General features: G+C 41.2%; 3 protein-coding genes across 18 annotated transcripts in view; 2 read left to right on the top strand and 1 right to left on the bottom strand.

Annotated features, from left to right (window-relative positions):
• Positions 1–13,259, bottom strand: part of LOC117568896 (ecdysone-induced protein 74EF) — an 80,816-nt gene that overhangs the window by 49,526 nt on the left and 18,031 nt on the right. The window lies entirely within an intron of this gene.
• LOC117569080 (putative mediator of RNA polymerase II transcription subunit 29) lies at positions 7,862–8,916 on the top strand. The gene is made up of 3 exons (XM_034250096.2): positions 7,862–7,976; positions 8,048–8,383; positions 8,444–8,916. Exons 1-3 carry the CDS (start codon positions 7,929–7,931, stop codon positions 8,840–8,842), a joined length of 783 nt encoding a protein of 260 aa, XP_034105987.1. The 5' UTR covers positions 7,862–7,928; the 3' UTR covers positions 8,843–8,916.
• LOC117569079 (DNA-directed RNA polymerase II subunit RPB1) lies at positions 9,351–12,399 on the top strand. 16 transcript variants are annotated; one of them, XM_052004945.1, is made up of 7 exons: positions 9,351–9,439; positions 9,526–9,849; positions 9,915–10,567; positions 10,625–10,858; positions 10,937–11,149; positions 11,546–11,623; positions 11,921–12,399. In XM_052004945.1, exons 1-7 carry the CDS (start codon positions 9,386–9,388, stop codon positions 12,222–12,224), a joined length of 1,860 nt encoding a protein of 619 aa, XP_051860905.1. In that variant the 5' UTR covers positions 9,351–9,385; the 3' UTR covers positions 12,225–12,399. The 16 variants fall into 16 exon arrangements, with proteins under 16 accessions (XP_051860905.1, XP_051860904.1, XP_051860893.1 ...); XM_052004944.1 differs by having other exon boundaries at positions 10,937–11,248; XM_052004933.1 differs by having other exon boundaries at positions 9,352–9,439; positions 9,915–10,333; positions 10,412–10,567; positions 10,937–11,623.

Below are 13,259 nucleotides of genomic sequence, written 5' to 3'. Positions count from 1 at the left end.
AGTTCCTCAGACAATGGTCTACCCTTGGAACCAAAAAAAAAAGAACGCAAAAAGACAAAGGAAAGGAAAAGTTGAAGCTGATGATTTCATCGCAGGAATCGAATCATGATACTGCAACGCTGCTTGATGCCTGCTGACTGCTGCTGCCTTCTGCCAGCTGCCTGCTGCATGATGTTGCCTGCCTTTCGTCCTGCACTCGTCCTTTTGTTTGCCGATTGCATTACGTTGTCGCTGCCGCTGTCGTTGTCGCTGGCGTTGTCGTCCTCATTGTTGTCGTTGTCGAGTGCCTTTTGGCAGAGTGCAAAACTTTTAAATTAAAAGTCTAAAGCTGGCTTATGGCTCAGTTTATATCCGCTTAAGCCGCTTCATTACGACTAACTCAAGCGAGCCCCACACTCCTACACATAAACACACACATACTGTGTGGCAGTAGCAAAATACAGAAGTTTCATATTGCAGCGTTGGGTTAGTCGGTTACTTGGCTTAGTTATTGTGCAGCAAAATGGCGAAACAATGCAATTAGCTGGCCAATATCGATAGCTTGTTAGCTTGTTTTCCACCCGGAACAACAACAACATTTTTTATGCAAACTAGCCAGGGTAAGCGCAGCCATCGCCCGCACACTGCCTTCGGGGCTAAACTTTTCATTACCCTTCACAACAATGATTGCTTTATTGCTGATGCTTAAAGTGAAGTGACTGCATCGAGTTATTTTCAACTCGAACGTATGATGAATTGCAAAAGTTTTCAACAACAACAGTCCCAAATATTGTACATATTTATTTATAGCACATTTTGTCAGTTCACTGCGACCGAAAGGAGAACTCTAAAGCCAAACATAAGAATAAGAATAGGCTCGCTTTAAGGCATTTATTAATAAGAAGAAACATTTATAATATGAGCCGGAAAAGGCTGGGCCACGTGTGTGTGTTTATTAGGCAGCTAATTTGACATCTGTCGTTGTGTTTGTCTTGCCAAAAATAAATTAAATTCCTTGTGTGTCAGTTAAAAGAACATTTAACATTTGAACTTCGACCCCAACAAAAGAAAGTAAAACAGACGCTGCTGCCAGCAACTCGCAACCTGCTGTGACACTTGTCAAAATCAGGGCTAAAGGTCGAAGCTCTACATGAGCTGAGCAACCAAATGGGTTCGCTTTACACACACACACTTGCGCACACATAGATACGACACACAAAGCAAACGCTACTAGACAGCAGTATTTATATCAAATGTGCGGACGCCATAACCGTTGACAGCAACAGTTGCAGCTTGCCACATCAAATGGCAGCAACAGTTACAGCATTTGTGCATGCCTCTAACCGCAGTTGAGTTCTGGGAACCAGCATGCAAAACAAGTGGGCTTCTCAGTCAATTGAACGACGCTGAGATATCCTGTAATAGCTGCTGACTGTTAAGCTATAAGTCAAAAAACTTGGTAACATGTTTAAGAAACATTCTCGCTACCTCCAATTAGCGATAAGCGAGAGCTTTTAAAATTGCCTGACCAATTAAATAACATTTGATACTTGCTAACTTTTCCTTATCTTTAAAAAGCTTTTATCAACAATGTGTGGCAGTGAAAGAATAAACGCAAAACTTGTTTATGTATTTAGCGTTACCTATAAATGGTCTACAAAAGAGAAAGGAAATAAAAAATTAAATTAAATTAATGTTATTTTCTTACAACTAAAATATATTTTAACGATATTAAGTATTTTAGTTTTAAATTTAATGCATATTAAAAATGAGTCTGTCTTTAAAATATTTCAGATCTTCGCAATTCTCATTGGCTTTAGCTATAAGTGGTTGTCAAAAGAGAGAAAAAAAAAATAATTAAATCATAGCCATTTGTTTAACCTAATAAATAATAATTATTTGTATTAAATATTGCATTAGCATTTAAAAACGGATTCACATACCAGCTAAGAATTTCTCAGGCTTATTATTTATGTATTTACTTTAGAAACAATTGACAATGACAATTGAGAAAAAAATAAATCAGAGCCATTTATTTTCATAAATAAATAATTCCAATAATATCCAATAACTAAGAATACAAATAAATTTAATTTTCATTACATAAACGTAAATTTTAAATACATGAGACCGTCAATTAATAAACGTAATAAATTTAAATTAAAGAAAAAAGATTTGAAATTAATTTTATTATTCTAAAACTCTTCCAACATTAGATCACATATTCCTTAACAACACTCAATGTGTTGGGTATAGAAAAATGTGAAAATCATCAAGCTGCAGGCCGCTTACAAATGCAGACAAGTGCGACTGACGATGTGGCCAAGGGCAGGGCAGCAGCTCCGAGGCGAGCAGAGCAGAGCAGCCTAATTAGTTTTCATTGGGATGCACACGTGTCCGCTAACCTGACGCAATGGTCAGCTGGTGACACAAACATTTGAAGGGGCAAGATAGAGAGAGAGAGAGAGAGAGAGGATGTTGAGGCAACCAGGCGATGGGGCATCAACTGAGCGTTTCCTCTACGTGGCTTGGCGCCTGCCGGAAACGGATGAGGATGCGGATACAGATCCTGCGTGCTACACAGCTGCAGTCGCAGGTTGCAGGTTGCACATTGCAGTTGCAAGTTTGGTTTTTCGCGTCGCCAAGCTTCAGTGATTGTGCACACCGGTTCAGGTGCCACAATGGGTTAGCAACAGCGAGAGAGAGAGAGTGGGAGAGAGCGTATGTGTATTCGTTGGTTTAAGTGCAAAACGCATCATGTGGTTAATGGACTTTAATTGCTTTTAGCGGACTGATATCCATGTATGGGGTGCATCATCCAGGTAGGCAGCAAGTGGCCTCATGCGACCCATTTAAGTTGATTAAAGTTCATTGAAAGCAAACGCAACTAACTAACTCAACTGCGCGGCTGAGCTTTAAATACGCTTAAAATGTAACAAAAGCAACGCACTAAAATGTAATAGCCCCTCTTATCCAGCCTGCAAAATCAACTGAAAACTCGTATAAACTCCAACTGTAAATCTACAACACACAAAGGCCATGTTGGCACCCTCTCTACTTCGCTTCGCGTTGTCCTAGCAACCGGTTCTAGGTCCTAGTCCTAGTCCTAGTTCCAGTTCCCCAACGTGCAATGAAAGCTTTAATAAATTTCCCGAACGCTGCTCGCATAAAAACGCGCGGCGCTTTCAAATGCAAATCTCATTTTGAAAACAGCTCCTCTGACCCTCGCAGCTCTCAGCCCTCCCATCTCTATCATTCTCTCGAAGGCTCCTCTATTGGAAAATTTAAATCACATTTTACAATCGGATTAAATCTAAATTCAAATGCCGTTTTGCCATTAGGCCACAAAATGTTGTGTTGCGTTCTAACTAAATCAGATTCAAGCAACCTTCACAGCCTTTAAAAAATGTTTGCGTATTGGTTACCCAAATTTCCACATTTTATTTAGGCACACACACATGTGGCGCATTGTTGTAACTATTTAGACGAACATGCAACACGGCTGGGCACAGCAAATGTTGTATTGAATTAACATACAACAATTTTGTTACATTTCTGCTAGCGGCATCCGAACAAAAGTTGCGTGCGTACAACAAAAACAAAACGACAACGAAAAACAACAACAAAGCTACAAGTTACACATTTAAAATGTTTTGCATTTTGCATTTTACATACCCTGTAAAACGGCTAAGCATTGAGAGAAGGTAACAACTTTAAAGCTGGAAAGTACACTGAGCAAAAAGAAAAGGTAAATACATTTTTTGAATTTAAAAATCACTAGTTTTAATTTACATGATTCGTAATTACAATTGTTGAAAATGAATTTAAACACATTTTTATATATTTATGTTTTCCATTTTTAAATGAAAATAATTAATATGACATATATAGTAGTCTATATAATATTTAGTATATAAAGTTCATAAATATAGAAGTAGTAGTATTATAGTATTTGGTTGTAAATATAGTATATAGTAGTATAAATAATATACCAATTTCGAAGAAACGTTAACAAATATTTATCAACCGCAAATCTTATCAGCAACTTTCCCTTTCTTAAATTTATAGCATTCTTTAAATAATAAAAAACTGTAAAGTTATCAGCCAAAGTAGTTCATTATTTGATAATACGTTTATAATTTATTTTGCGCACTTGTTAAGCTGATAAGCGAAAACTAATTGTCTCAATATGTTTTGAGTTCCCATTAGTTCGATTATCGCAACAATCCATCAAATGAGTGCATAGGATATCAACATGTCTAACACGCAATTGCCAAAAAAAACGTTGCCACATTGTTATTATACTTTATAGAACTGGGGGACAACAAAAAAACAAACTCGCATAGTATAGAAATAATTTACAATGAAATAAAATGTGACAGTCAAAAGTTTTACACGCCAACGCCGCGAGTAAATTTGCATAAAAAACTCATTATGAATTTCAATTTAGTGACCGGCAGGAACTTGCAAGGATGCAGCAACAATACCAGCAGAACAAAAAAAGTGCTCGAAAAAACCCGCAGTGAAAACGTGAAAACTCAATGTCGTTTGCATTAGCGCATGTAATAAAGAAAAAAGCGAAACAAGAAGAAATTAAAATAAAACTGTTAAAATATGTTTTATAAATGTTTGTAATTGTGCAAAACAAGATAAATAAAAAATTTTGTAATGTTGGCTTTTAATAGTGAAATATATTTGTTATTTCTGCTAAATTGAATAAGGTTGAGCTCTTTGTGGGTATTTAACAGTCACAAGTTCATTTCACAAATGTTTAATAATTTAAAGTTGTGCACATTTTATATACAGTATCTTAAAGGCGGGCGAAAAATGGTGATTATCAGAACAATGGCAGCGTACATTTTCCATTATCTAAACACAATAGATATGTATATATGTATAGGTAGATGACTATAATCGAAAACTTTTTTGTGTAAACACACGATTTTTTGTGTTGCTTTCAAATCGAATTTAGCTACGCTTTCAATGTGATCTTTGTTTTTTTATTTTGTATGTATTTTCCGAATATTTATTCTATTTATTAAACTAAATACATTTTTTTTTTAACTGCTGACAAAATTCGCTCTCACATTCCTAGTTATAACAACAATATTCGCACTACTTGTCATTTTGTTGTTGCTGCTTTTTGTTGCAGCTGCTGTTGCAGCAACGCGGCCGACTGGCAGGCACTTTTCAAATTAAAACTGCCATTGTGCGTGCCCGTCTAGACCGCCCATTTATTTGCATACAAAGCTGTAGTAAACAAAAGCGAGACCCCATTGAGAGCACCAGAAAGAGAGAGGGAGAATTTGAGTGTGTGACAACAACAACAACAAGAAAAAAGAGCAATGTCAGTGTTGCTGGTCTTGAAAATGCGCAACACTTATAGCGGTGTGTGTGTGTGTGTGTGGCATGTGAGGCATGCGGCATGAAATGCCATTTTTTAATGATAAACTGGCACAGACCAAAGCCGAGTCCGAGAGAAGGCTGAAGGAGGAAAGAAGGGAGAAAAAACTGAAGGAGGAGGCACAGAAAAGGAGGGCTAACAGGAACTGGAGGAGGTGGCTCGTTGAGAGAGTGAGCATTTAATCCGCAGCAGCTCGCCGCATAAATCATTGTGCATTTCGGCGTGTGTAATGAAAATGCTTAACAGCTACTTAAAAAGCAAACAGCGACCCAACCGAAAAAAGAGCCACGCAAGCGGCTGGCAGCTGTGGCAGCCACAATACAATGCGCGTGTAAATGACACTTCAAGTCGCATTACATGAGGCCCACTCGACGCAATGGCAAGTGGCAAGGTGGCAGGCAAGGTGACAATGGATGTCATTAAAAGTGTCAGACATTGAAAATCAACAATCCTCTAACGGAAGCAGCAGCTGTCACACTTCAAGGGTCTGACAGCTCCGCCTAATAATCTTGCACTCCAACTCAAACCCTGGCAACACTGGAAATTAACCAAGATTGGCAAGCCTACGATACATGTGGTTTTTGCCTTTTTTTGCTTGCTTTTTGTCTAAGTTCAAGTCTTAATTTGCTTCGCTGTCACTTTCCCTGTTGCCGTCGGCACTTGAGTTAAGCAGCTGCTCGTGGCATCCACAGAGCTGTCTCCATTCCTTCCGCACTCTTCATCCACCCCTTTTAAACAAAAGTTGCACCCCGCTTGCATTTTATACTTTTGATTAATCGTTTGAGTTATGCGACGGTGCCAACCCGAAAAATACATTTTCTTTTTGGCCTGCGTCGACTTTATTTCTCAAGAGGTACTGCTCCAACAATGTTTTACCTTATAAATCTTGTTTGGTGTTGTCGCATGATATATGAGACTCACTCACACATCTACATATGCCTTCCGCATACGTGTATGTGTGAGTGTTGTGTGTGTTTGTGTACTGGCATGTTGTGATAAATTTGTTGGCAACTGTGAATTCAGCCACTTTTCAAAATTGTTTTGCCAGACTTTCACATCACAGCTATCGCTGGCTCTGATTTCTACACCCCCAAGCTATGAAAAATGAATTGAATTTCCTTCCTTTAGCGCTTTGTTTGCCAATTGAACTGAACATTGAAAAGGTAATTCTTCATTCAACTAATGAGTTAACACACATCCTGATTTATAGGCAATGTTACTAAATTAAAGTCTAATTGTCTACATGTATAAAGTTCGAATGAATTTGCAGTGACAGCATAGAAAATGCTTGGTACAGTTTCCGCTTTTACTGAGATTAAATATCTGGGAATAAGGGTAGATTATTTAGACATATGTAAGTAACTTAACAATTTTCAAGGAAGACATTTCATTTCACTTCTTTCCCATTTAATTACATTTAATGAAAATGTGCCGAGTTCGTTATATGCTTTTAATTACATTTAGAAATTTATTTTAAAGAACTAGGGGAACTTTTAAAGGCGGGGTTTACTAGATATGAACTAGCATTTTAAGCAATAGCAACCATATCGATTCACAAATTTAATTCACAAATAAACACATTATTTCATAAAAGTTTTATCTTATAGTAGCTGTGTATCTATTTATAACCGATAATTCCTAGAAAAAATTGTTGGCTTTATCTGCACTTGAACAAAAAACTGACCAGACTTTGCAGGCATTTCATTAATTATGTTGTGAGTATCTTAAGTGGTCTGTGTAATTATCAATTGATATCCGGTCAAAAAGCAAAGTGAAGTCGTATTTTCCAATTGCTCATTCATAATTTGATAATTGTGAACATCAGATGGAGTCCCGATTACAATGACAAAAAAAACCCGAATACAAAATGATAAGGAAATTCATGGAAATGATTTTTGCGGCTATCGTGATTAAAGCTTTTAAATGAGTGTTATCATACAATGGGCCTAGTGCTATCAGTTCTGGGAAAGCTGCTTGATAGCCGCTTGATTGACGTTGCAACCGCGGGGATCGATTTCATCTAATTTATGGCCCAATCATGTAAGTGCTTAAAACTTTCAATTGACACTTGAACTAAGCGATGTAGTAGACTACTGCCACATTTTGTTGTGACCGGGTGGGTGAATCACCGACTTGGAAATAATTGCTTAAAATAAATTCTTATATCATATGTTTGTTTACGATAAGAATGCAGACATGCAGACACCATATGGCAGCACCTTTGTCTACGGACTGTACATGATAAGACCCCCATTGGGACATGAGCACTGATTAGTCCCCACAGACCCCACAGTTGGAAATTTGTCATGCCTAACAATTTGGAATACGACGAATAACCTCGAAACAAGTGTAATCATCTTAAAACTGCAGAAAGCCAATTAACTTGTACATCTTCGCATTTATCTTATCACAATGCTGCAGAATTTTCTGCACTCTACCCAGCGAAAAAGTTTGCTATAAAAGCCAATCAATTTGGAGATGAGCAATTAGTTCCCAATTGATACTAACGGAAGCTTCAACTTCAATTCAATTCCATTCTACAAAGATGCAATTAGTCACACGTGTTCTTTTATTGGCCGTTACAGTGCTCGGTGTAAGTATATGGCGTCAACGCACACATTTCGAGTGGCACTTGAGAACTAATCGAATGAACTGTGATTACAGGCCAGCGCGTGGCCACGTATGGCCGATGAGCAAAGCCTCTTTCGCATGGTGATGGCTCAGGTGAGCTCCTCTATGATCGATGAGCGCGCTCTGTCGCCAGCTGAGACCGCTTGTCTCAATGCCTACAACAATGCCACCAACCAGATTGGCAACAATTTGAGCAACAGCACCAACAAATGCGAAGACGCTGCCAACAAGACCGCAATTGCCAACAACCAGAGCTCCAACTCCACTGTGAACTCCATTCGCACTCAGCTGCTTACTCTGCAGCAAAATGTGCAGCGTTGCCTGAACGAGAGTGATGCTAACCTTCTGACCAACTGCACTACATCTTACGTAAGCGTTCTGCAGGAAAACATATTTGTGTAACATAGAGTAACGATTGTCTCTGTCTAGTTCTCTGCCAATCTGCAACTCTTGGACACCACTAACTCGAAGAGCTATCAGGTCCAAGCCGAGTCTGCCGCCAACTCGACCAACGCCAATCTGAAGCGTGAAGCTTGCATTTTCGCTGCCGCCGATGAGGTCAAGATCCAGTACAACGTGGCTGTCAATGACTACAATTCTTGTGTGAAGAAAATCGCATACCAGCGTGATCAAACTTTGCAGCAAGATAAGCCACTGCTGCCCAGCGAGCAGCAACCGGTGCTGCCAAGTGAGCAACAGCCAATCAGACCAGTCCCAGCTCAAACTCAGTCCCAGTCCCAGGTTCAGTCTCAACCTCAGTCGCAGTCACAGTTCGAAGTCGAGGACCTGCAGCCCGTGCAGCAATCCGAGAAGCAGCCAATCAACTAATTGAGATAGGGTATAAAATATGGTACCAATCTTAATTTTAATGAGCGCAGTGAATAAAGAGCTTTAAAAATCAATTTACTTGACCTTCTCAATATCCCAGCAGCTATCGCAAATCTTGATATCGCTCTCAATACTTTTAATGGCTGCTATAAATATTTCTTGAGTGCCCTCACGTTCGCAAACGAGTAATCTATATAATGATTGTCAAAATTTGAGTGTCTTGGCAATCTCTATTCCCAGAATTTGCCCATAGTCTGCGTCTTACTCACCCAGAAGCAGATATGATATCTTTATACAGTCAATATGTGAATTATGTATACATACGGCTCTGGACTGGTATGCAGATAACTATAATCACTCATCAGGTGCTTTTTGCTACCTTATCGCTGAGCGGAAGAACCTGAAAAAAATTTTATTGTGTGTGACTTCAAATTGTTATTGATATAAACTAATTGAAACGTCATCATTTTATATTGTTGCGAATTTGATTTAAAATGGACGGCATAGACATTGGGGAACTCAGAAACGAACCGAACCGCCATCATGGAGGTTCTCCGCAAATTTTTACTGCTTTGTGCAGTACTATTCAGTGTAAATGTGAGTATTTTGACTATCAGTGAAACTTTTCCATTGCATAATATGACTCAAACTATCTTAATTAATGAATTCCATTGTTTTCATAGACCTTTACGGCTGCAGAGCCCGTATACTCGAATGCCATCACCAATGAGTTGAGTTTGGGTAACTTATTGTTCGATGCCATCACTGGAGATTTGATTATTCCTGGTCTTGACATCTTGAACAATCTTGATCAATGTGTCGCAAATTATGTCTCGAAAGATTTTGAGATCTTAATCAGCGCTGGCGCCAAGATACGTCGTTGCAGTAATCTGAAACGGAATGTCCTGCAAAACTATTTGCAACAGAGCAGCTCGTCGGGTGTGAAGACCTCCTTCAACCAACAGTCGGCTGCCTGTAATTCCCATAGTTCCTGCTATACCGATCTGGTAAGAAATAACAATGAATTATTTAGTCATTAATTTTTTTACTCACGAAATGATATCACCTTCAGGTGATGAACCTACTCGGCAGTGTGCAAAGCCTGGAAAAGAATTATGGACAAATCCGTCATTGCATCCACAAGCAAATTGATAAAGCTGAATTCCATTTGAGAGTCGAGTACATCAACTTGCAAAACTGTTTTTCTGGTATAACAAACTTGAACGTTACAACCCCAGCACCGGGTACACCAGCCTGGAATGTTACAAGCCCAGCACCCGGAACACCAAGTTGGAACTTTACCACTCCAGCACCAGGAACTCCAAGCTGGAACGTTACAACGCCAGCTCCTGGAACTCCAAGCTGGAACGTTACAACGCCAGCACCAGGAACACCAAGCTGGAATGTCACAACCCCAGCACCCGGTACACCCAGCTGGAACGTTACAACCCCAGCACCGGGAACACCAAGCTGGAATGAAACAACTCCCACCTGGAGCCCTCCAATCTGGAATAACACTACTCCCGGCTGGAACAACACCACCCCTGGCTGGAATGAAACAACTCCTACCTGGAGCCCTCCAATCTGGAATAACACTACTCCCGGCTGGAACAACACCACCCCTGGCTGGAATGAAACAACTCCCACCTGGAGCCCTCCAATCTGGAATAACACTACTCCCGGCTGGAACAACACCACCCCTGGTTGGAATGAAACAACTCCCACCTGGAGTCCTCCCATCTGGAATAACACTACCCCCGGATGGAATGAAACAACTCCCACCTGGAGCCCTCCAATCTGGAATAACACTACTCCCGGCTGGAACAACACCACCCCTGGCTGGAATGAAACAACTCCCACCTGGAGCCCTCCAATCTGGAATAACACCACTCCCGGCTGGAACAACACCACCCCTGGCTGGAATGAAACAACTCCCACCTGGATCCCTCCAATCTGGAATAACACTACCCCCGGCTGGAACAACACCACCCCTGGCTGGAATGAAACAACTCCCACCTGGAGCCCACCAATCTGGAATAACACTACTCCCGGCTGGAACAACACCACCCCTGGCTGGAATGAAACAACTCCCACCTGGAGCCCTCCAATCTGGAATAACACTACCCCCGGCTGGAACAACACCACCCCTGGCTGGAATGAAACAACTCCCACCTGGAGCCCTCCAATTTGGAATAACACTACCCCTGGCTGGAACAACACCACCCCTGGTTGGAATGAGACCACTACCACCTGGAGCCCTCCAATCTGGAATAACACCACTCCTTCTCCAAACTGGAATGAAACTACCTGGAGTACACCAAGCTGGAACAACACCACACCTGGCTGGAATAACACCACTCCAGGATGGAATAACACCACTCCTTCCCCAAACTGGAATGAAACTACCTGGAGTACACCAAGCTGGAACAACACCACCCCTGGCTGGAATAACACCACTCCAGGATGGAATAACACCACCCCTACTCCGAACTGGAATGAGACAACCTGGAGTACACCAAGCTGGAACAACACCACTCCTGGCTGGAACAACACCACTCCTGGCTGGAATAACACCACTCCTACCCCGAACTGGAATGAAACTACTTGGAGCACACCAATCTGGAATAACACCACCCCTGGCTGGAATAATACCACTCCAGGATGGAATAACACCACTCCTACTCCGAACTGGAATGAGACAACCTGGAGTACACCAAGCTGGAACAACACCACTCCTGGCTGGAATAACACCACTCCTTCCCCAAACTGGAATGAAACTACCTGGAGCACACCAAGCTGGAATAACACAACCCCCGGATGGAACAACACCACTCCAGGATGGAATAATACCACTCCTACTCCGAACTGGAATGAGACTACTTGGAGCACACCAATCTGGAATAACACCACCCCCAGCTGGAATAACACCACTCCAGGCTGGAATAACACCACTCCTACTCCGAACTGGAATGAAACAACCTGGAGCACACCAATCTGGAATAACACCACCCCTGGATGGAATAATACCACTCCAGGCTGGAATAACACCACTCCTACCCCGAACTGGAATGAAACTACTTGGAGCACACCAATCTGGAACAACACCACCCCCGGCTGGAATAACACCACTCCTACTCCGAACTGGAATGAAACAACCTGGAGCACACCAATCTGGAATAATACCACTCCTGGCTGGAATAATACCACTCCCTCGCCGAACTGGAATGAGACCACCGTTAGCTGGAATACCACCACCCCCGCCTGGAATCAGACAACTCTGAGCTCGAACACCACTACTCCAAGCTGGAGTACTACCACTGAGGTTCCACAGACTACAACCACACAGAGCTGGTGGGACAAGCTTTGGCATGACATCTTCTAAATGATGCCATAAGCGCTGTGGCAACAGCATTTTGAAACTCAGCACTGAGTTAACTAAGTAATAAATTGATCAGCATTAAAATGTATATAGTAGAATAATCTTAATTACGAGTATGCCCAAGCGGGCCAATGAATGTCCAATAATATGATAAGTTATCAGCTTCAATTGCAAAGAACACACAATCAAAACGAATGGTTAGAAGGCAAAGACGAAGAAGATGGCGACTACGATGAAGAGAAAAAAACTGTTTATGGCAGTAAAAGCCACAAATTGGCAACGCCCACATAGCTGCGGCTTGACTTGGTCAGCGCCTGATTAAGATTTATTAGCCAACTGAGAACCACGTGTCGCAGACGGCTGCACAAAATGATGGATCTGAGTGAACCGTCAGCAAAATATTGCACAATGCGAGGGGTAAGCGGAGAAATGCTAAGCTAAAGGAATTGAAAGGGATGGCAAAGCAAGACAAGGCGAGGCAAGACTGTCAATAAGTTGGGGAGGGAATAAAGGGAAAAAGCGAAAGTGAGCAGCAATAATTAGTTACACTCGGCGAAGCTAAATAATGAGCTGGCTGTCAGCATCTTGCGGCACAGCCTGGACATCAGATATTCTGTTAAACGGCTAAGCAGTTTTCCCTCACTTTGCTCAAAAAAAACAAACAAAATAGAGAAAAAGACCGATAAAATAATCATAGTTAAAGCAAAAGTTAAGAGAGATGAAGTTGCAAGCATGGCTAAAGTTTAATAATTGCGGACAGCATTCAACCTTAGCTGAAGGGCTACCATATTATTCAACGATGTCTGACAGGACACCACGCAGAGCATTTGCATAACCCCAGCACGTATGTGTACCCATCCAACTGTGTGCGTGTATGTGTGTGTGTGCGTGTGAGTTTGGTTGCAAGCATTGTGCATACAAAGGCAATCTGACCTAAACAATGAGAGTATGCGCAAAACTTTTAACCTCAGCTCTAGTAGATAAATCAAGCTGGATCATCACCCTCGGCATTCATTGTCCGCACCACAGCGCCATTGT

The sequence above is a fragment of the Drosophila albomicans genome, chromosome 3 (assembly GCF_009650485.2).
Source record: "Drosophila albomicans strain 15112-1751.03 chromosome 3, ASM965048v2, whole genome shotgun sequence".
NCBI lineage: Eukaryota > Metazoa > Arthropoda > Insecta > Diptera > Drosophilidae > Drosophila > Drosophila albomicans.
Note: the sequence above shows the minus strand (reverse complement) of the source record. Positions and strands in the feature narration are given on the sequence as shown.